The 23,830-nt window shown below is 40.5% G+C and overlaps 1 protein-coding gene across 2 annotated transcripts in view; it reads left to right on the top strand.

The window, feature by feature from the left end:
- Positions 1-23,830, top strand: part of B3GLCT (beta 3-glucosyltransferase) — a 1,903,418-nt gene that overhangs the window by 1,586,528 nt on the left and 293,060 nt on the right. For both annotated transcript variants that reach the window (XM_044073237.1, XM_044073238.1), the window contains exon 10: positions 14,925-15,038. In XM_044073237.1, the coding sequence (XP_043929172.1) occupies positions 14,925-15,038 (114 nt within the window). The remainder of the gene's footprint in view (positions 1-14,924; positions 15,039-23,830) is intronic.

Genomic DNA, 23,830 nt, shown 5'->3' with positions numbered 1-23,830 from the left:
TTGCAAGCATACTTGTGTGCCTTTCTGTAACCTCATAGATTTGACAAATCTCAATAGCTTTGATCAGTTTTAAATCACTGTCACAAAGCAAAATCTTTTTCACTGCAGCACTATTAATGCCACACACAAGCTTGTCCTTTATTAACTCATCTTTTAAGTCATCAGACCTGCACATTTTAGCTTTGTTTCTCAGGTCACTAATATAAGCTGCAAACGTTTCTCCTTGCTTTTGATCTCTTGTGCAAAACAAATGCCTCTCTAATGTAATATTTGTCTGGGGGTGCTCATTTCCCTGAATTTGCATTTCAAACACTCGGGGGTCCTCTTGTGATTCAGCCTGTACAACAATATGAGGGTTTCCCCTTCTCCTTCATATACTGCTACATACACAAAGGAATGCTGTCTTTCAATGACCTCTGACCCAGCTAGGTTTAGCAAAACAAATGCACTGGTGCTTGCATCTTTGTCAGAATAAGCTGCTTGTATAAAAATATCGTACTCTTCCTCAAATATTCTCCAATTTTCTGCAATATTCTGATCAAATACAAGTGGTGATGGTTTTCGAAATCCATCTGCCATGCCAACAAATTACAGTGAAACACAATGGAACCCAAGTCCACTGGTAACTACATGATCATGCACACTTGCACAAATGCCTAAAATGTATGCCAGTATTTGTAACTATGCCTAATAGCACAACACGCCTCTGAATAACTGAACTTTGCTAAATAAGTCTCACAGGCACTAGAATACTGTTGAAATTACTGTACTGTAAGAAATCACCTCTTATCAGTGTAAGAAACAATTCTAAATAACTGCACTATGTGAATAAACTGGGCAGAAGAAGCTCAGAGTAAAAAACATTTTGAAGTAATTGCACTTTGCAAATAAACAGTACACAGCACACTGAAACTTTCCCAAAATGGCTATACTTTGCTAAATAACTCTTTACAGTGCAAGAAAAACACTCTGTAATGGTGGCACTCTGTGAATAGACACACCCAGCACAAGAAACTTTTCAAAATGGTTGTATTTTGACTGCACTTTACAAAATAGTTACACTTTGCACACAAGTAAACTTTTTGGAATAAATGCACAGTAATAAACACACAGTGTAAGAACTTTTACACATTTTGAGATACTGCAAATAACTCTAGTTATGCCCTGAATAGCTTCAGTCAATGCAAAGCAGTAGTTTTGCCAAAACACAGTGCTTTGCCAAAAAACACGCAGTCGCCTTCCTTTATTTATGCATAATGTGCCCTTTTTACCCTTTATTGTATTGGTTTTGCTTGTTTAATCTCTTTTCATGCCCATTATACTTTTCTTGTGCTCGTTTTACTTTAAACATGCTCGTTTTACTTTAAACATGCTCTTTTTTTAATTCCGAGATAATTACAAACCCCTTATGTGCTTTTCTGATCGTTTTATCAAATATCTTACTTTTAAACATTTCATTTAATTAACAAACTTTTTGTGCCCCTCGCTTATAGTATGCCATGTGCCCTGGTAATGCTCCGTTTTGTCTTTTTTAATAAGTAAATAGTTTGTGCAAGTTTTCATTACCTTTGGTTTGTTTCTGGCTGTTTTTTGTCCTCTGTTCACTTAGTTCACCTTCAGTATTAACTCCGCCCCTTATAGCTTTGAAAAGCAGTCTCTGCAATCATGGTTCTGGCACCATGTCACTCATATATGGTCAGGATAAAACTGATGAACTTCTGTGGGCTCTGTTCAGGCAGCTTTATTATGTACAAACACATCAGGATTGAGGCTTAATAACTTTAACTTAGATAAACGTGTAAACAAACTAGCCATCACACTCAAACATGTTCACCTTCTGGCTGCACTCTCAAAATGGCACTGAAGCTAGCACGTGCTTGCTGTTTATATGCACATGCTGTCCTTGAAATGATTTTTAAAGGTATAACACACACACTATTCTACAGACAATGCCACAGCCATGTGATACATCAACAAGCAAGGGGGTACCAAGTCTTACCTTCTTTGCAAGCTGGCTCTTCAGGCTTGGGATTTTGCTGTCCGCCAACATTTGGTTCTTCAGGTGGTTTGTATTCCTTTAGAGCACAGTCTGGTGGCAGACACTTTGGGCAGGGGCAGGACAAATCCTCATGAATGGATGCATCGCAGGGAATTGTTTCTAGATATTGTACATTGGTAGGGTAGTACTTGGGTAGATCTTTTTGTCTCCCATCTGAACAGTTTCCCCAGTTCTGTTCCAGAGTGGCAAGTCCTTTGGCTTTGAAAGTGGACACACTGTCTTTTTCTTAGTAAGGGATGTTTTTGTATGCATAACCCCTCTGTTCCTCTACTACCAAAGGTCCTGCACAGGATCATGTGGGACATGCACAAAATCTTGCTTGTGACTCGCATTTCGTCCCAAATGTCACTGGTTCTCCATTCTAGTTCATCTTGCCAGGGGCAGTTATTACAAGGTACCTTACAGGATGGATCTTGTCACACAGGAGAACTGATTTCTTATTCACCTTCACTTATGTACCCTTCAGTTGACACTCTGGGTGATGGGGTTTTGATTCCTTTCAGGCACTAATTTTCTAAGGATGTGCTTCAGGTTTTGTAGGAGGCCAGAAAACCCACTATTAGAAAATCACATGTGACTAAATGGAACAGATTTTCTATTTGGTATCTTAAGCATGACCCGGACCCTTTTTCAGTGGGAGATTCCTTTGGTCTTTTCTTATTTGTGTGAGCTGCTCAATTCTGGTTTGGCATAGTCATCTGTTAAAGTTCATTCATCAGTCATTTCAACTTGTCTGCCTCTGAATCCACATTTGGCTTCCAGTTTTCAAGTCAAAAAGGGGCAGTAAAGGCAGAACAGTTGAAGAGGTGATGGAAATGAAGTGCCTGAGAAAGGTGGTAGGATGCACACTGCGGGACAGGCGAAGAAATGAGGACATAAGAGCAGAAGCCAAAGTAGCTCCAATTGCAGAAAAGATCAAAGAAAACAGATTACGATGGTATGGGCACATGTGTAGAAAAGCAGAAGACAATCTGGTGAGGGAGATTTGGGACAGACAGGAAGAAGGTTAGGAAGAAGGTAAGAGGAAGCGAAGGGCATCCAGCAAAGAGGTGGATGGATTGTGTGAAAGATCTGCGACAGTCAGGCATGAGTGTTGAAGAAGGCAGGAGAGTGGCACTGAATCGAGAGAGTTGGCGACAGTTAATACGATACCCCGACCCCATGTAAATGGGAAAAAGGGGATGATGATGATGATTTTCAAGTCAAAAATGTTTTTAAAAGTGTCCTTTATACCCAGCCTTGCCTATTCCTCCTTCTTGGGAACTTAATTTTGTTCTTAAGAAACTGACTCAGTCCTCCCTTTTTGAGCATGCAGTTTCTCCTTCCCTACGATACTTGGAAGACTGCTGTTGGTGGCTCTTTTGCCAAGAGCGTCTCTGAACTTCAAGTTCTTATGGCAATTCCTCTTTTTTTGCTTTTTCACAAGGACGGTATGTCTCTTAGTACCAGTCCTTTTATGCGTAGGGTGGTTAATGATTTGTCCTTGAACCAGTCCATTCATCTTCCTTCTTTCTCCCCTTCTCCACAGAATACTAGTGAAAGGGTTCTTCATGCTTTGAATGTACACAAAGAGCTCAGATATTACCTGGACAAGACAAAGCATATCAGCAAATAAGAGCAACTTTGTTTCCTTTCATGCCAGGAAATTGGGTTTGGCAATGTGTAAGCAAACCACCTCCTTCTGGATTTCTAAGGCCATTTCTTTTTGCTATTCTTTCATGGCAAGCAGCTTTCCTCTTCTAGTCCTGTCATTCTGACAGGGCAGTGACCCTTTCTGGTGCTTTTTTTTCAATGGTCTGAATACTAGATCCATCTTGGAAGCTGCTGGTTGGTCTTCTGTTCACAGTTTTAACAAACATTACAAGTTTGATGTCATCTTTTTGGGCTAGGGCAGGTTTTGGCTAGAGCCATCCTTTATGTGATTGCGAGGGGCTGTTCCACACCTTCCTCTTCCCATGCTTTCCAGTGGCTTTTTTCTCTCTCTCAAGAGTAAAAAATACTGCAACAGTGATAAGGTAGGGCATAGTGCAGTTGATCTTACCATAACAGTAAATGTCCTACTTCACACTGTCGCAGTATTCTGTCCCTCCTTCCTGCCCTCTGTTACTTTCTTTCTGGTCGACAGCTTCTTCTGGTCGTCAGGTTCTTCTTACATCCTGTTCTTCTTCTCCCTCCCTTTCTAGATGTGCATATTATTGCCTTTCTGAAGGGTTGCTCTGGTTCTCCTGGGGTACTTCATTTCTGAGGATTAGGCCTCCGTGCATTCACTTATCTAGCCAAACTGGAGGTAAAGCTCTCTCCAACTTGACAGTCAAGAGGAGAAGGTAAACACTTGCACCACACCACACTCATCACATAGTCCCACCAAACCTACACCACCAAAATCCACACATAGAAACACACAAACATTTGCGGTGCTCTCAATAATAATCTGCTCAAGCAACAGAGACCTCCAAAGCAGAAACGCAAGCAACCTCCACCCCCCAACACAACCAAAATGACACATAGTCCACAGACTCACTGTGCCAATAAACCACAGCCCATAAGGCAGAACAACGTACCCAACACACTAGTCATAGTTGACTCTATAGTCAGGCACACTGATGTCCCACTCACCAGGCTAAACAAGGAGAATGTTACTGTCAGCTGCCTGTCGGGTGCCAGGATCCACCACATAACCCACTCACTCAGGTCACTCCACAACAAGTACAAATATGACTCTGTCATTGTCCATGTTGGTGTGAACAACCTGAGACATGCCACCCTGGACTACATGAAAAGAGATATGGAAGAGCTCTCCGATCTTGTAGCCCGGGCAGGTATGACCCTAGCCCTGAGTAGCATCCTGCCATCTCCCAGAATGATACTGCAATACAAGGGCAAAATGATTGATTTCAACAATTGGCTAAGTTTCTGGTGTCATTCTAAGGGGATCAAGTATCTGTCTGCCTGGGATGACATGGTCGAGAGTCCAAAATGCTTTGCCAGAGATGGCCTGCCCTGTTGCCCCTGGGATTCCAGATACTGGCTAAGGGTCTTGCCACCCCTATAGTGCGTTTTTTAGACAAGGTTCAAATGACAAATTCACCACAGTAACAGGAACAGGCAAGCAAAAACTGAGGGTAATGCTACTCAGTGCTGGAAGTCTAAATCTCAAAATGCACTCACTCGAGCCACTCCTTAAAATGGAGAACATTGATATCTGTACAGTATCCGAGACCTGGTTCAAGGCTTTAGAGAGCACCCCTGCATTACCAGGCTATAACTCATACCACACTTTTCTGCTGTCTAACCTGGACCAGAACACCAAGGGCAGAGGTGTGTCCATAGTCATTAAGGATACCCACACCTCCAGGCTAGTTATCCAAGTGCAATTAATTCTGGGCAAAACTGCAATCCAAATTGTAGCTTGCTACAGATCCCCACCATGTCACAGGATACCCACTCCTCTTTTCTTGATATACTGGAAAATATTGGGGTTCAACCAAACATCCTAACAATGGGCGATTTCAACTATCCCACCATTAACTGGGAAAACTACTCGTGTGCCATCTCCTTCGCTCAACGCTTTCAGGAGCCACCACTGATCCTGAGAACTATCACCCTATTAGCCTGACGAGCTCATAAACAAAGACATCGGTAACCTCCAAACTCTGGACCCCACCCAGTTCAAATTTGTGAATGTCAGATCATGCCTTCTGAATCTGATCAACTTCTTTGAGGCAGTCACTAAAACCGTAGCCGTAGACGAGGGTAAGGTGGTTCACACAGCCTATCCTGACCTCGCCAAGGCTTTCAACACCATCCCCCATTCTGGAATTATAGCTAAATGCACTAAACTAGGTATAAATCCCTACGTCCCAAGATGGGTTGCCAACTGGCTCACTGACAGAACCCACACTCTAAAAGTTGCAGACTCCAAATCTGACTTCAAACCAGTGACAAGTGGAGTACCACAGGGTTCAGTCCTGGGACCTCTCCTGTTTGGTATCTACTTCTCTGAAGTACATGCTAACACAGAAGGCCTCTGGCTAACAAAGTTCACAGATGACTGCAAACTAGGAGCCATAGTCAAGTCCCCAAATGATGTGGACATCCTACAGAAGGGCCTCACTGAGACAGATGTCTGGTGTCAGAGGCATGGCCTCAAGCTCAATTCCAAAAAGTGCATTGTCATCCCCTTTGGTAAAAACTCTGTACCTGTACATGTGTCTGACATAAGACGCCTGGAAGGTGAAAAGGCATTGGTATGCTAATCAGATTTTTGGCTGTCCTCGGCAGGATAGCCTAAGAGTAAAGAATACTGCAACGGTGAGAAGTAAGACATCTGCTGAATTAATTCTAGTCCGGTGAATGCCTATTGCCTGTTTGTTTCTTTAGGTTTATTGTTTGTGTTGTGGATAAAATCTTACACAACTGTACTTTGACTGTGCTGTCAGCTAGGATATTAACCTATTAGTAATTCACCACTTAATTAGATTTGGAACTCAACAACCTGAAGCCTCTAAGTTAAAACCACTTCAGGACTAGCAAACCCTTGTGGAGGTTCTAGTAGCTTAGAGAGCCATTACTTTCTTTAGCTGTTATAGCAGCTGTTTTATCCTTATGGTAGGTGTTAAAAGAGCTGTTCATTTCCCTCTTTTAGACCTTATTCTAAGACCTCTTAGTTTAAGCTGTTATAACAGCTGTTCAAGTCTTTTGCTACATCTTTTTTCTCTTTTAGGTGTGATATGACCTGTTGGACCCTTCATGTTGTAGTAGCTGTAGTAACAGCTTTTGGATACTTGCATCAATGTACCTTATTCTCTCTGAGTTGTAAAATGCTACTGGAGCTCATAGCTTATGAATTCCATTAGTATCTGCTGTTACGAGTATAGCTTTTAAAATAGCATTTTAAAAAACTTTATAAAATGGTGTCTCGTTTTCTCTGTCGCTCTCTCTCTTACTCTCTCAATCTTTTGGAATTCAACTTCATTGATGAGATAAGCACTTACATTATTAGACTTCTTCAGATCTAATTTTTAAGGCATTACTAAAATCTGTATACACCCAGATAGTGAGAGAGGGTTTTAAAAAGCAAGCCAGTGAGGGAGGGAGGGAGAAAGAGTGTGGCCAATCACGTCCATGAAACAGCCAATCAGATGAAGGTGCCATTCAGTCTAGTTAGTGTAAGGATTGGTTGAAGCTCTCCTTCCACATCGGTCATGTTGTCATTGCTTCCTTAAATGGCTCCTGTAGTTTCAAACATAATCATAATGCTAATATTACTATTAGCTCTTTCAGCTTATTCATTAATGCTACACGTCAGTTCATTATTTATAAAACCCACATTTAAGTAGTATGATGCATGAGTGTAAATACTTGCATAATATTACCCCCTTTAAGATGATTCCCACATTATGCTGTTACTGAATAAGATAGTAATTGCATTGTCCAGTTTTGCAGCATCTTTCCTTATAATCAACAAACCACGGGGAAAAACTGTGATATTTCTCAGTTTTCACATTTTGTTGCTTTCTTTTACAGGGCTTTGTTAACTTATTAGGGTTTCAGTTAACTTGTCAGTTTTATATAATAAGCCCTAAATGTCGCAGTGTATTTGTGGATCTTCACATCCATCTGTGAAGACTAAATAAAAGAGTTTTTCCAAAAATTGGACCAGTTGCTTTATTCCTCGGGAGAGGATGGGGTAGTTAAGCCATCTATGGTCAGATGTGGGTCAGATTTGCTTGTATCCCAATCAAAGTCTTGTTTCTGTATTTTCAAGAGCTCCTTCCTTCAAATATTGATTATATTGTGTTGCCTGTGCTGTTTTTAGTGCTGTGCTGAGAGTTGCAAAGTTGTTGCATTGTGTACGTTTATGAATTGACAGCTCGATCTTTGAGGTGCACTGTGAAATGGGAACCAGTGAAAGTAAGACCAGTAGTTGCATGCTGATGTCATGGGTGATGGATCTTGGCCACACTGTAATGCAAGTCCTGTGGGTGTGTTGATTGTTAACGGCAGATGGTTACCAAGGGATGCAGCATTTCTTTGGACATCATTTGGAATGATGTTGGACAAAGAACTCATGGTCAGAAGTCTTGGATCTCTGCCTCTAACATACAAAGATTTAGTCCCTCCCTCAGTTTGTATGGTGACATCTTGATGTACATGTGATCCTTCAAGTACAAACTGTGGTGAGGTACTCCAGTCCAGTCATTACACATATAGCTAAGCAGTGCCCTCTTCTGGTGCTACAACCTAAATGTTATGACATGAAGAGACAGGAATGGAGTAGAATGTCTACTGCTGTGGTGAGTTTGTCACACGGGGACATCATTTTTTTTTACTTATCCTGAGACTTATAGTTATGCTTTTGCAGTAAACCACAATATCTGACCTTTTATTGTGAAATAGTGGCCCACCTCCCACAAGTTGGAATGTGAGGCATAGAGAAAAGATTATTCTCTCTCAAAATTATCAGTACTGCAGCATACTGCATCCGTGGAGTATTAATTAGGGTTGATGTGATTGGACAGTAGCAATACTTGCTATTTTTAGCCAGTCAGAACGCAGCTGTCGTTTTCTTGGTTCCATAATGCATAATCGTATAACTATATCACCTAGAGCCAGTTTTTACACCATTGAGAAGTGGCTAGCCCTGATGTGGTATGCAGTCTGTGATCCATGTTCTACTGTCTTGAGGATTCTGTGCACCACAGTTAATGCCCAAAACCAGTTGGGCTGTACATATTGCACCATCTAGAGTCTGTGCTGCCCACAACTCCATTCTTTGGTGAGGCTGACATGGATACACTAAAAATGTTTTTTTTTTTTTTTTTGGGAAATGGGAGGAACCCCGCAGAGACACAAGGAGAACATCCAAACTCCATACAGGCATTGGCCAGAGGTTAGGATCAAATCTTTGTGCATGGTTGGTAAAGATCTTAACCATTTTGCTAGCTAGTCTGTTAACCTGTACATGTACTGAGAAGCAGAAGACAATCTGGAAAAGTAGATTTGGGACAGGCAGGGTGAAAGCAAGAAGAACTGAGGACATTCAACAGAGATGGCTGGATATAGTGAGAGAAAATGTGCGACAGTGAGGCATGACGGTCAAAGAAGGTATGAGAGCGGCATTGAATTGGTAGACATGATGACAGTTAACGACACCCCAACATGATGTAGAAAATAGTAAAAAGGGGGTTGAAGATGATGGTGATGAATGTATAACACTAGTGTGTGAAGATCAAGGTTAAACGCTTCTAATCCTGTTACTGGGGATGGGTTACTGCATTGTGACAATAAGGCACTTGAGCGATATGTGTTATTTATGTACTGAGGTTGTGCGATCCTGTATGTCACTAGCTAAGTTATATCACATGACCGTAGTCATTCTGCCATAACCAGTATCTGTTAAATGTGAGTCATAAACAGTAAAACAAAATGCTCTCTTCTTGTGTAAACTAGTGAGCTGGGACTTTTGATAACAGAACCTGAAGTATGTGTAAGTAGCTTCACTAATAATTCTATGAACTTTTGCATCGTATTCCTTAGGTAGGATGATAATATTGAGAGTAATATGAATTTGTCTGTTTTCTGCTTCCTCAATAGTTGTTATGCAACCCCAGAGTGCTTACACAATAAACATGGAACCTCAGAGTGCTTGCGCAGTAACATGGAACCCCAGAGTGCTTACACAATAACATGGGACCTCACAGTGCTTGCATAATACCATGTAACCCCAGAGTGCTTACACATTAACATGGAACCCTAGAGTTATTACACAGTAACATGGAACCCCAGAGTGCTTACACAATAACATATAACTCAGAGTTCTTGCACGATAGCATGGAACCAAGAGTGCTTACACAATAACATGTAAACCAGAGTGCTTACATAATACCATGGAACCCCAGAGTGCTTACACAGTAGCATGGAGCCCCAGAGTGCTTAGACAGTAGCATGGAGCCCCAGAGTGCTTAGACAGTAGTATGGAGCCCCAGAGTGCTTAGACAGTAGCAAGGAGCCCCAGAGTGCTTACACAGTAACATGGAGCCCCAGAGTGCTTACACAATAACATGGAAACCTAGAGTGCTTACACAGTAACATGGAACCCCAGAGAGTTTGCACAATAACATGGAACCCCACCGTGCTTACACAATAATATATACCATGTAACTTAGAGTGCTTACATAATACCTTGGAACCCCAGAGTGCTTATGGTAATACCTTGGAACCCCAGAGTGCTTATGTAATACCTTGGAACCCCAGAGTGATTACACAATAACGTGGAACCCCAGAGAGCGTACTCAATAACATGGAAGCTCAAAGTGCTTACACAATAACATATAACCCAGAGTGCTTACACAATAACATGGAATCCCAGAGAGTTTACACAATAACATGGAACCTCAGAGTGCTTACACAATAACATATAACCTAGAGTGCTTACATAATAACAGGGAACCCCAGAGTGCGTACACAATAATATATAACCCAAGAGTGCTTAGACAGTAACGTATATAACCCGAGAGTATTTACACAGTAACATATAACCCAGAGTGGCTTACACAGTAACATGGAACTCCAGAGTGTTTACACAATAACATGGAACCCTATAGTACTTACACAATAATATGAAACCCCAGAGTGCTTACACAATAATGTATATAGCACGAGAGTATTTACACAGTAACATATAACCCAGAGTGCTTGGACAATACCACGGAACCCCAGAGTATTTGCACAATACTGTGGAACCCCAGAGTGCATTACTGCTACTATGTAACGGGTTGTGTGCACTGCCATTAGTAATACTGGTATTTTCCAAGCCTGATGTTAGGGGTACAGTGTTACTCTGTCAGATCATCTTCTCTGAGTCTTGTGGTCATTATGTTGTCAGTGTCTTACATTTTTAATGTCATTTTGTGATGTTTTGTTTAAGTTGGCTTGACCTCTGGGCTTTGCCTTCTGCACTGACCCAATTCAGTAATGATGCCGTTCAATAACAAGCATCATCTTGTACTTTAATGGTTAGAGACTGAGAGACAGAGTAACTGAGTGTATATGGGGTTTCTGTGGACCACATATTGTGCACAGTATATGGGGTGTCTGTGCTCCACATACTGTGCACAGTATATAGGGTTTCTGTGCACCACATACTGTACACAGTATATGGGGTTTCTGTGCACCACATACTGTGCTCAGTATATGGTGTTTCTGTGCTCCACATACTGTGCACAGTATATGGTGTTTATGTGAACCACATGCTATGCACAGTATAAGGTGTTTCTGTGCACCACAAACTGTGCAGAGCATATGGGGTGTCTGTGCTCCACATACTGTGCACAGTATATGGTGTTTCTGTGCTCCACATACTGTGAACAGTATATGATGTTTATGTGAACCACATGCTATGCACAGTATATGGTGTTTCTGTGCACCACAAACTGTGCAGAGCATATGGGGTTTCTGGGCACCACATACTGTGCACACTATATGGTGTTTATGTGAACCACATGCTATGCACAGTATATGGTGTTTCTGTGCACCACAAACTGTGCACAGCATATGGGGTTTCTGGGCACCATATACTATGCACAGTATATGGTGTTTCTGTGCACCACAACCTGTGCAGACCATATGGGGTTTCTAGGCACCATATACTATGCACAGTATATGGGGTTTCTGTGTACCACATACTGTGCACAACTGCTTGAAAGAAAGTATGCCTGATTAAGACAACATTGTAAGGTTTCCTAATACCTAAGTTTTGCCCCGGCTTTCCTTTTCTTTTATAAAAAGGAAGCACTTGTACATGTTTTAACACTGGAAGAGTGCTGGGCAGTTTTCAGTAGATAATGTCACTATTTAATGAAGCAGTATATAACCACAGGTTGTGTGCCATGTGGACATACCCTCATAGTGGTGTTATGTGCCTACACTGCCTAAGGCAATTATCAGATGGAACCCATCTTTGACTAAATAGTGGCAAGAATCACACTCTAAAGGACTTTATAGTCATAAAAATCCTTTCTGCAGTGACCTTTTCGTTTATTGAGCCCTTATCCCAAAATAAGGATTTTTGAATTTGATATGCTAGCCTGTTGATGCAAATGTAAAGTATCTTGGTCACCAGTTATCTGGTTTCATGACTTGATCAAAGTTTCTGGCAGGAGTGATCCAGGAGACAGGCTTGAATATAATGCAGATGAAAATCTGCAGTTGTTTTTTTATTTTTTTATATTTATTTTTTTTAGGGTGTTTATGACTTGTAATATAAGTAAGGAGTGGCAGAAAAATAGAAGATGGAGGTTCTACTACAAGCATCACTTTCAGAGGCACCCTGCTGTTCTAGAGTTTGGTCACCTGTAATGTTGACAACTCATGGTTGCTGTGGTCAGAAAGAAAAGGACAGAAGCCAACTTGCTTTGCTCTACAAGAAAACCAATAACCTATATGACAAGGAATTATATCTGGGACTTTTTGGAGAGGACTAATTAGTTACTAGGATTGTGCTATCACAGGAAACTTTGTAAGTCTGAAGCTCTGTTGTGATAGGTATGTAGATATTTTTTCATTGAAAAAAAAACAAACAGCTTTTTCTTGTTTGAAGTTTTTATTTATTTGATAATTTATTTTTTTTTCTCACTGAGGTGAAAGCTGATTTTAGTTATGGCAGAAGATTACAATCCCAGAAGAATTGCTCAAGGCATTATATTGTTTTTATTGAATTTTAACTTCAGGTTTATGGTGATGTGTGGTTTTAAGCATCAAGAAAAGTAAATGAGACTTTTGCTGTTAAATGTTACTGAAATGTAGAACACTTGCATTGCTCTTGTTAGCAAATATCAAAATGTTTGTAACTTCTACTTTTGAGAAACAGGGGAATGTATGGGTTTGATTGACATGTCTGTTTTCAAAATGAGATTTGTTAATTAGATGTAATTGACTGCCTTGTATATTGAAGAACAGTCTGTGTTAACAATAGGGTTGCAGAACTGAGGGTAAAGAAGTTTTCTTTTACCTCCAAGATTGCTTTTTTTATTTTTGTTGAAGTGGACACTGGGCAAATACTGAGTTTTATTCCGTGAAGTTAGAGACATTAGATCATTGAGATTGTGATCTGCAAAACAGTGCTGTTTATAGTTGATATACCTCAGTGAATTTGAAAGAAAAACAGCTCCATTTTGAAACTGTTTATTTCAAGTTTTGTATATATATATATATATATATATATCAGTATACTGAAATTAAATGAAATACAAAGTAGTCTTTGCAAACAAACACTGACCTGCTACTACAGACTTGCAGATTAACAGTCACGATACATGCAAAACTTAAACTTTAAAAAATAAAATAAACCATTGATTTTTGCATGAAGCAAGACCACCTGCACCCCCATACTCCCTGCTAATTATATATACTAACTCTGAGATTGCACAGTCTTGGGGAAAGGACATTATTTCCATACCCCATGATGTGTGTGATATTGCAAATCTATTGCCTGTCTGTCTATTCGACCGTATTTTGTCAGCTAAACATATGTTGACCAACTGTAGATTACACACATTTCTGTGGACTCATCTATATTTATGTGTGTGTGTGTGTGTGTATATGTATGTATGGGTCTACTTCATATGATCAAAACACCATTTGATCGAAACCCATTTGATCGAAAACCACTATTCAAGGCATAAAACTGAGATTTGTCCCCCTCCCCAATGTCGTGCGACCCTGGAGTTGGTATATATAGTTAGGGGGGTGTGGGGGTGCAGCCCCCCCCCACCTATTTTCCTTTAAAATCTGTACTTTTTGTTTTATTTTCTTCTTTTAAAGGAAACTGGGTGGGGGGCTTTGCCCCCCACTCCCACCCCTAACTATATATACCAACTCCAGGGTTGCACGACATTGGGGAGGGGGACAAATCCCAGTTTTATGCTGTGAATACTGGTTTTCGATCAAATGAACTTTCGATCAAATGGGTTTCGATCAAATGAAGTAGACCCGTATGTATATATGTATGTTGTTGTCTTTCGGCTTTTCCCGGTTAGGGGCGCCACAGCAGAACTCCAGTCCGCTAATGATTGGCAGTAGATTTTCACAAACGCCGAGGTGCCAGCTCGACGTTCAACCTTCAGTGAAGGCACGCCCATTTACGCATGTTTTTCGAACGCCCACCCAACCATGGGGAGGACATGCAGACTCCACACAAAAGGCACTCCCCGCACTCCAGCCGAGAATCGAATGAGAGAACCTCGTGCTGTGAGGCCACCGCGGAAGTCATATGTATATAGGTAACTAATTGACAGCCATGCAAATTCCCAGGTGGTGAGGTGATGGTGTGCATGACTGTGAGTTATAAAATGACATAGCAGAGTAACTCACTTATTGGTTTAGTGCACAGTCTACTTCTGCACCAATTTCTATGACTCCTGACGATACTGTAACCACGTGCTGAAATAATTTTGACGCTGACTGCATTGTTGGAAAAGCAATGAATGTTCATGTATATATAATTTTCATAAGAGCTAGCATTACCCTTTGAATTGTATACTTAATTTCCTTGGGCTCTATTTTTAGGATATAAATCTGTGTTCTAGTTTTTCTCTTGTTCTGGTTTCTAATCATTGTAGTTGATATAACTGTTTGTGATCTGTTTTGATACTCATGGAGTGTTGTGTAACAGCTTCATAATATCCTGATATGTATGCATTTTCTAAGCCACTGGAGCAAAGAGCTTTGAAAATGATCTAATGATTTTAGCCTAAAGAAAAAAAGTCTGCATTTCAAAGCAGTACTGGCATGCAGAAATGATTTCATCGGAATCCTTTTCACTAGTTTGCAGTAATATTTTTTATGTTTCATGACATTTTTGTAGTGCCTGTGATAAAGAAGACCTGGGAAGATCAGGCTGGTCTCATTGAGTATTTTAGTGACCATGAAGATGCTTCTATACCTACAGTATATCTAGGAGTGCCGAACACTGAGAGAGGTGAGCCATAATAAAAATGTGTGTATGCCTGTTTTGACATTGTGTAAGTCAATGGTCAACAGCAGGTATATATGTGTCTCGGAATATAAATGGTCTCATTATAGAATGCATAAATTATGTATGTCATTTTTATGGTGTATTATGACTTTATGTATAAAGGTTGTGCAGCATAAATACTGTTGTTTCCTGATGTTGCTGCTGTCGTACTATGTTAAGCTGTCTTACATGTATGCATTAGGTAATATAACTAAAAGATACAGCAGAATATTAGCAGACTGAAGACACATGCATCAGTGTGCCTGCTGGAGTCATCTGGAAATGTATTCGATGCGCCTGTAAACTCTCTGCTTTTATCCTGGCTGAACTGTACAGCATAGTGAGTTGTACACTTCAAAAACAATAGCTAATAAACCAGTCATTTAACATCTACTGTTTATATTCTTGCAACCTCTTGGTCGTTTCACTTGAGATTGTGATTAGCATCTGAGAACCACTTGAAATGTTAACTTTTTATAGTAATTAAAACTGTATCTACTTTTAACAAGGATTTGAAAACTTTGAAAGTTTAAACTCTGTCATAACAATAGCAGATGTTAGCAAAACATGGTGTGCACACATGGAGTTGAAATCTTGCATGCGTCTGAAGACTAATGTTTTATTTTATGTATTCTTACTGAAAAGAAAACAGCATGTAAGAATCTGGACTTCCAAAACATGTATATAAAATTATTTACCAGAAATATCGCTGCAGATTCCAAAAGTAATTTAACAAGAGCATATTTCCTCAGAAGAAACATTCTTTAAGTGTGTTACACAGTGCTGCGGGTGGGGGTACAGCTGCTTGACTAATAAATCAGTGAAAATTAAATATTTCTTTTCTGTAGTAGTCCTGAGGTAATATAGTTACTTAGATAATGAGCTGCCACTGGCAAGTTTGAAGTTTGCAGAACTTCTATAAACTAATTGCCTTTCCCAATATGATTGTATCATCAGATGTAAACTAACACAATAATTGGTCCCCCTTATACCACTCACAAATGATTGATTGCAGAAAAATCAATTAGCACTCCACTGCAACCACATCTGATGGTAAGCATTAAACACAAAGGTATACATTGACAGTCTGACAAGTAATAACAAAATCCAAAGTAAAACACAACTACAACAGTAGTGTGAAAACATAAACAGAAGAAAACTCCTGCAGCAGTTAAAGATCATTGCAAAAAACCCAAAGTGTGTACCTCCTCATCCCCTTAGTAAATATAGTAACTTTAGGATTACATAACTGCAGCTACAATACAAAAACCTTTCCAGTGCGTGTGTAGTCAACCATGGCAACTCATAAAACTGTGGAAGTTGACTATATGAAGATTTGACAGACTGAAACACAAACGAGCTGTTTACTAAATGAGTAGTCAACAAACTGCACTGTTGCCCCCAAACATAGATAAAAATCAAACTGCTTAATTATATTTTGAATTAAGTACACAATAGAAAAATATGCAGAATGTATGTTTTCCTTGCTTACTTCCTCAGTTATCAATTAGCTGCTGTCTTTCTTTCACATCAGTATGTTTGTCTCTGTCACTTCCATTACTTGGGGTAATTTGTGATCCTTGCCTGCCTTTCAATGATATGTTTCCCCTTTCAACACAATGCCATGTCAGCTTCCTTAGGCAGCAAAAACTGCATGTTCCTTCATGACTTAAGAAGGATCATGTGACAGAGGGGCCAACACGTACAGCTCTTAGTAGTGACAAGGGACATTTTACTTAACTTCAAAGGTCTACCCTCCCTCCCATCCTTCAAAACGATTCTGAAAGACTTCCTAACCATTAGCTGGCCCTGTTCCTGGTCAACCACAGGATAAACCAAATCCCTAAATGTGAACAAGTGCCTCTTCATACTTTACATCTCCTTATTCTGCCTTTTTTTCTTCACTCACTTCCTTACTTCTATCAGTTTCTGTCCCCTGGCTTTCTCTCAAAATATACCATAAGCCTTTTCTCTCACATTGTATATTTCAATTCCTTTTTGTATTATACTAACTTACCTTTAATTTCTGCATAAACTAGCTAAAATTTCTCTAAAATATTGTCATATATCTTGTATCTATTATTAATCGATGTTTTTATATTGTGTGTGATTTGGTATACATTTTTAAACTGTTTCTTTTTTGAATTATTTTTAAAACTGTAAAATTATTCTTAAAATGTTTTATAATACTTTGGAGTGTTTCTCCGCTGGCCTCTGCTGGAAGTGAGCTTCCACCCAGTCAGACTTTTGTAATCAAATGTCAGTAAATAAATAAATATGTTTTGATAACGCATTGTACTGGAAGAATGCTACCTCACCTGTGGAACCAGGATATCTAATTCCATCAAAACGCAAAGTATCCAGATGCAGTACCTGAATAAAAGTTTTAACATCTTCCACCATCCAGTCCAAACTACCCATCATACCCCCAAAATCTCCTCCCACAGTTCACCCATTATAGTAAGCCTACCTTTCAGAGTTTACTGCCAAACACAACTTATCCTGATAAACTACTAAACAATTAACCTAAACCATAATCTCTTACTCAAACTAACTTCTCAACTTAACTCAACCCCTACTTCTACTCTAATAACCAACATCATGACCCTCAACTCTCTATACCTACTTACTCAAGTAATACTTTTAATTACCTTAACTTGCCTAAATTATATCACCCAACCTACTAATGCAAACCACTCCCCCCCCCCATTTCACAGCACTATCCCATCCTCTACAAGGTACACATCTACTGTTACTCATATATCTCCCAGTCTCTACCCCCTCAACACTAGCACACTCTTCCCCTATAGACTCCTACCTAACTCTAAAAACACTGTTCCCAACAACACTAGTCTAATGTCCACAAAACTCTCTACCTGTATACTACACCCCAAACAAACCAAATACCTCATCCATCATCGTATCTCTATCCTTCTCTCCAGGGACATCCACCCAAACCCACGCCCCTCTACCACACTGCTTCCAACCCCCCAAGCAACAGGCAAACCCCTCCACTTCTCAGCTCTAAATGCTCAGATCCTATGTAACAGAATTCCAAACCTTCATGCCTGGCTTCTACATAACCAGCCCAATATTCTCTCATCTCAGAAACCTGGCTTAAGCCCCACATACAAGATTCTGAAATAACTCCTCCCAACTACTGCATGTTAAGGAATGACTGAACACAAAAAAGGGAGGTGGTGTAGCACTCCTTTACTCTGCATCCCTCTTAGTCACCCCCTACACCAAACCCTTTCCCAAATTTGGCAAGGCAGACATACCAGCCCTACTCCACCTAAACAAGCATAAACTCATATTTATTCTCTCCCTCTATATTCCCCCTGGCAACAGTATCTCATCCCTTGAAGATATTCTCTCCTGTGTCTCTACCAACATTACTCATGAAGCCATAATCCTGGGGGACGTGAACATAAACTGGGCCACAATTCAATCTCCCACTAACTCACTCAATATTAACTTATATAACTTTACACAACTAATCAATTCCACTACCAGGCCTTCCAAGAACTCCATTACTGGAAGTACAATAGACTGTATTGTAGTATCCCATCCTCACTATATCTCTGATAGTGGTATTCTCCCAGACCCACTAGCTGACCATTTCCCCACTTTTGCCCACCGTCTCCCCTCTTCTGTACAACTAACTCACACCTATATTTCCACTCATTGCCTAAAGAACTTCAATGCTGAAACCTTCTCAAATGCACTAAAAAGCACAAACTGGAATCCATTAAAAACTCTTTCCCTAGATAATGCTCTATCCTACTTTAACTCTACTTTCACAAACCTGCTCAATTCCTTTGACCCTCTAAAAAAAAAAAAAACGTATAAAACGTAACCCTGTACCATGGTAAACCAAAAACACCTTAGCTACTATGCGACTCTGTGACAAAGCTTGGACACGTTACCTTAAAAATAAAACCACTATCACCCTAAATGAATATAAAACACTACGAAATAAAGTCAAAAAACTTATTACCTTAGACCGCAAAGCCTATTTCTCCACTCTCCAAACCAATCACACCACCAATCCCAAACTGTTTAGGAAGGGAATCTCAGCTCTCCTCAACCCGGGAAATAAAGAAAACCGTTGCCCCAACCCAGATGCCTCTGACATGGATTTGGCCACCCAATTTAACTATTTCTTCATAGAGTCCATAAGCAAGCTAACATCATCCTTCAACAACACCTCTACAACCCCTCCTCAGCGTGCTCCCATCCCTTCCTCCCCTAGCATCCCTTGCCCCCAACCTCCACCTTTCTCTATCAATTCCATCTCTATATCCACCATAAAAAAACTTCTCCTAAAATTAAAACCTGATTCCAATGCCCCTAACGAAATTCCTTCCTACTTCCTAAAAGTAGCCACAGAAGCCATTGCTCTCCCTATCAGCATACTAATTAAATCGGTCTATCTCAGAAAGCCTGGTCCCCCAGCTCTGGAAGAAAGCCTTTATTATTCCTCACCATAAAGGTGGCAGTAATAATGACATCCCAAACTTTCACCCTATTGCCATCCTATCCCCTATTTCTAAGCTACTTGAGAAGTGTGTACACCAACACCTCTTACCTAACCTCATCAATAATCAGCTTCTTACCTCCACACAACATGGCTTTAGACCAGGTCATAGTACCTCCACTGCCCTCCTCTCCTTCTTAGAAACAATTAACAAAGCCCGCAACTCTGGCCACTTTGTATCCACTCTTTTCCTAGATTTCTCCAAGGCATTTGACTCTATTTCCCACAACCTCCTTCTTACCAAACTCTCTAAACTTAACCTATCTCCTTCCTCTACCCAGTGTTTCTCAAGCTATCTTACAAACAGGCAACAAGCAGTTAAATGAAAAAAGCTACCTCACCCGTCCTTAATACATCCACAGGCATCCCTCAAGGTTCCATTCTAGGCCCTCTACTATTCAACATATTCATAAATGATTTATTCCAAGCCATTCCTAACTCCAGTCTCATCCAATATGCTGATGATTCTACTATAAATTATTTATGTGTACAATCCTGAATGGACACCAACCTGGTTAACAACAGCTAAAAGCATGCTCCTCCTTAAAAGTGAACTCGCAAGATATCCTAAGAACTATTTATTTATTTGTTTACATTTGTTTACTGGATAGTGTCCGACTGGGCAAGTAGCCCATTTTCAGCAGAGACCAGGGGAACAAAACCTCCAAAATCAAGATACATAAAAATATAATAAAATACAGAGGATTACAGTAATAATTTCTGAGTCATACCCTATATGAGTAAAACTAGCTAAATATTACAAGTAAGGAACAATTTCGAAACATAGTCTACAGCACTATGGATCAATAATTTGCATTCCTCTATTTTATAAGTTATACAGTGGAATTGATGCAGAGTTTAAAGCTATATGGACAAAATTCATTCATAACAATAGAACAAAACTGTAATAAAGGAAAGTCATATGGAACAAAGAATCATCTGTTATTAACTCACTCACTCCAGTGGAACTCTGGAGGTTTGTACTCTAACTTTCAGTGATTGCATCCTGCACATTTTGACAAAATCAAGTTGCTGCCTCGCATTTCAATGAAATGTTCATATCTTCGGAGCCATAAGAGTTAGTAAAGAAATGTAAATGGCAAATTGTTCAGCACAAACACATCTTTACAGTGGTAGTGCTCAATAGATTGTACATCTTAAACTGGATTAAATAATAAACACAGTAAATATTAATTTTGTACTATTTTATAAACTATGTACAATGGCTCAGTAACCACTCAAGCTACACAAATACTATCAGCAGCACTTTGTCCTTCGGTATGAGGCTAAGCAGTTATATCTGTCTTACCTGGTTTTTAAGATATTCAAAGAAATATGACTATGGCAAAACAAAAATAATATATGGACAACAATTAATATCTGTTTAACACCACTAGACAGAGATCAAAGATCAGTACAGTTGTTTGCCCATCACATAGGCTTTGAGATGAAATCTTTCAATAACTTGTATGTAACTTAACTAATAAGATTATGTCTCAGATATGGAAGACAGCAATTGTTACTCGTTTTCCAAAACTACCCAAGCCAGCTACAGCTTCGTGGTTCTGTCTTATCACAGTACTTCCCATTCTAGGCAAAATGCTAGAAAATATTATCTACAACCAAATTACTGCTTATTTACATCAATACCATCTTCTGTCCAGGAAGCAACATGGATTCTGGTCTGGAAACAGCACCTTAACAGCTCTCTAGTCTCGTCCAGATACAGATTTGCTGTATCCAGGACTGTTTGTAAGCTTCTGTGTCCCCCAAGCCTTTCTGTGTTGGAGGGAAGCCTTCTAGCTTATCAGTGAGAGTGGTAAGCCCTAGGTAGTAGCCTATCTACCACAAGAGGAGTGGATTCTGGCCCAGAAATTATAGTTCATTGGCCGTTTGGGCAGTTTTTTCCATCTCTTTCAACTTTCTGATTTAAAAGTCCACAGTTGCGCTTGTTTCCCAACTTTCCTATAACTAGTCTAGTCCAGATACAGATTTGCTGTATCCAGGACTGTTTGTAAGCTTCTGAGCCCCCCAAGCCTTTCTGTGTCAGAGGGAAGCCTTCTAGTTTGCCAGTGGGAGTGCTAAGCACTAGGTAGCCAATCTACCACAAGAGGAGTGGTCTCTGGTGCAGAAATTGTAGTTTATTGGCCGTTTGAGCAGTTTTCTATCTTTTTCAACTTTCTGGTCTAAAAGCCCGTGTTTGCGCTTTTCCCGCCTTTCCTGTAACTAGTCTAGTCCAGATACAGATTTGCTGTATCCAGGACTGTATGTAAGCTTCTGAGCACCCCAAGCCTTTCTGTGTGTGAGGGAAGCCTTCTAGCTTATCAGTGGGAGAGGTAAGAATTAGGTAGCATATCTACCACAAGAGGAGTGGATTCTGGCCCAGAAAATGTAGTTTATTGGCCGTTTGGGCAGTCTTTCCTTCTCTTTCAACTTTCTGGTTTAAAAGCTGCGTTTGTACTTGTTTCCCACCTTTCCTGTAACTAGTCTAGTCCAGATACAGATTTGCTGTATCCAGGACAGTTTGTAAGCTTCTGAGCAGTGCCAAAGTCTGCTCTTCAATTTTTACCTTAGATCTGCTAGCTCTCTCCTCTCCTGCACTTTTACTAGCGTATTAGTCTAGCACTTTATCAGACTTCTTGTAGCAATTATTGTAGCACACAAAAGTGCTGTCAGCACTAAACGTTCTACAAGGAAACAGCGTCAGTATTTATTATTAATGCCCACCCCTCCAGGCATGTTAGTTCCCTGTGCTTTCTTCTATTAACCTGGTGAACTTGGGCATCCTGAGGCAATGTAGCAACTGCCTCATGTACACCAACAACCCTCTCCTCTTACCTCCCAGCACTCAGACTTGTGAGAGATGCACTTGTATATCCAAATTGGAAGCCACACACTCTCCATCCAAGACCGGAATAGCTGGTCAAGAGGAGAAGGTCAACACTTGCACCACACCATATGGAACACATCGCCCTCCAGAACACACACCAGCACTGCCTTCACATAAAAACACAAACCACACAACCACTTTCACGGAGGCTGTCAATAAAAATCTACCCAAACAGCAGAGACCTCCAAAGCAGAAACACACTTGACCACCACATCACAACACTAATCACAAGACACATACCTCTCCTAAACAGTGTTGCCACTCAACCAAAGCCCCTAAGGCAAAACAGCATGCCCAACACACTAGTCATAGGTGACTCGATAGTGAGGCACACACATGTCCCACTCACTAGGTTGAATAAGGAGAAAGTAACAGTCAGCTGCCTGTCAAGTGCCAGGATCCATCACATAACATGCACACTCAGGTCCCTTAACAACAGGTACAAATATGACTCAGCCATTGTACATGTGGTTGTGAATGACCTGAGACGTACCGCCCTGTACTACATGAAAAGAGGCATGGAGGACCTCTCAGAATACGTTGTCCAGGCGGGTATGACCCTAGCCCTGAGCAGCATCTTACCATCACCCAGAATGCAGAAAATGATTGATTTCAACAATTGGCAACGTTTCTGGTGTTACTCTCAGGGGATACAGTATCTGTCTGCTTGGGATGACATGATTGACAAACCTCGATCCTTTGCCAGAGGTGGCCTGCATCTGTCACCACTGGGCTTCCGGATACTGGCCAAGGCTCTTGCCACCCCTATAGTGCCTTTTTTAGGCGGTGTTCCAAAGACCAAATCACCACTGTAACAGCTACAAACAAATGCAATCTGAGGGTCATGCTGCTCAATGCTAGAAGTCTAAATCTCAAAATGCACTCACTCGAAGCACTCCTTAAAATGGAGAACATCGACATTTGTGCTGTAACAGAGACCTGGTTCAATGCAACCCTACACTACCAGGCTATAACTCTTTCCACACCTTTCGGTCCCAGAACTTGGACTGAAGCGCCAAAGGTGGTGGTGTTTCCATATTCATAAAGGATGCGCACACCTCCCAGACTGGTAGCCCAACATGATGCATCAGAGATAATTCAGGTGCAGCTATTCAGCGATTCAGGTCATAGCCTTCTATAGGTTCCCAACCATGTCCCAAGACTCACACTCTATGTTTCTAAGCACCCTGGAGAATATTAGGGTCCAAACTAACACGCTCATACTAGGCGACTTCAACTACCCCTCCATTAACTGGGAAAACTACTCATGTACCTGTACAGTTGCCCAATGTTTCCTGGAGTTCATTAATTCCAATGCCCTGGACC

Source organism: Protopterus annectens, chromosome 5.part1 (genome assembly GCF_019279795.1).
Source record: "Protopterus annectens isolate FY-2018-M chromosome 5.part1, PAN1.0, whole genome shotgun sequence".
Classification (NCBI taxonomy): domain Eukaryota; kingdom Metazoa; phylum Chordata; order Ceratodontiformes; family Protopteridae; genus Protopterus; species Protopterus annectens.
This window is presented reverse-complemented; position numbering and strand designations above follow the sequence as displayed.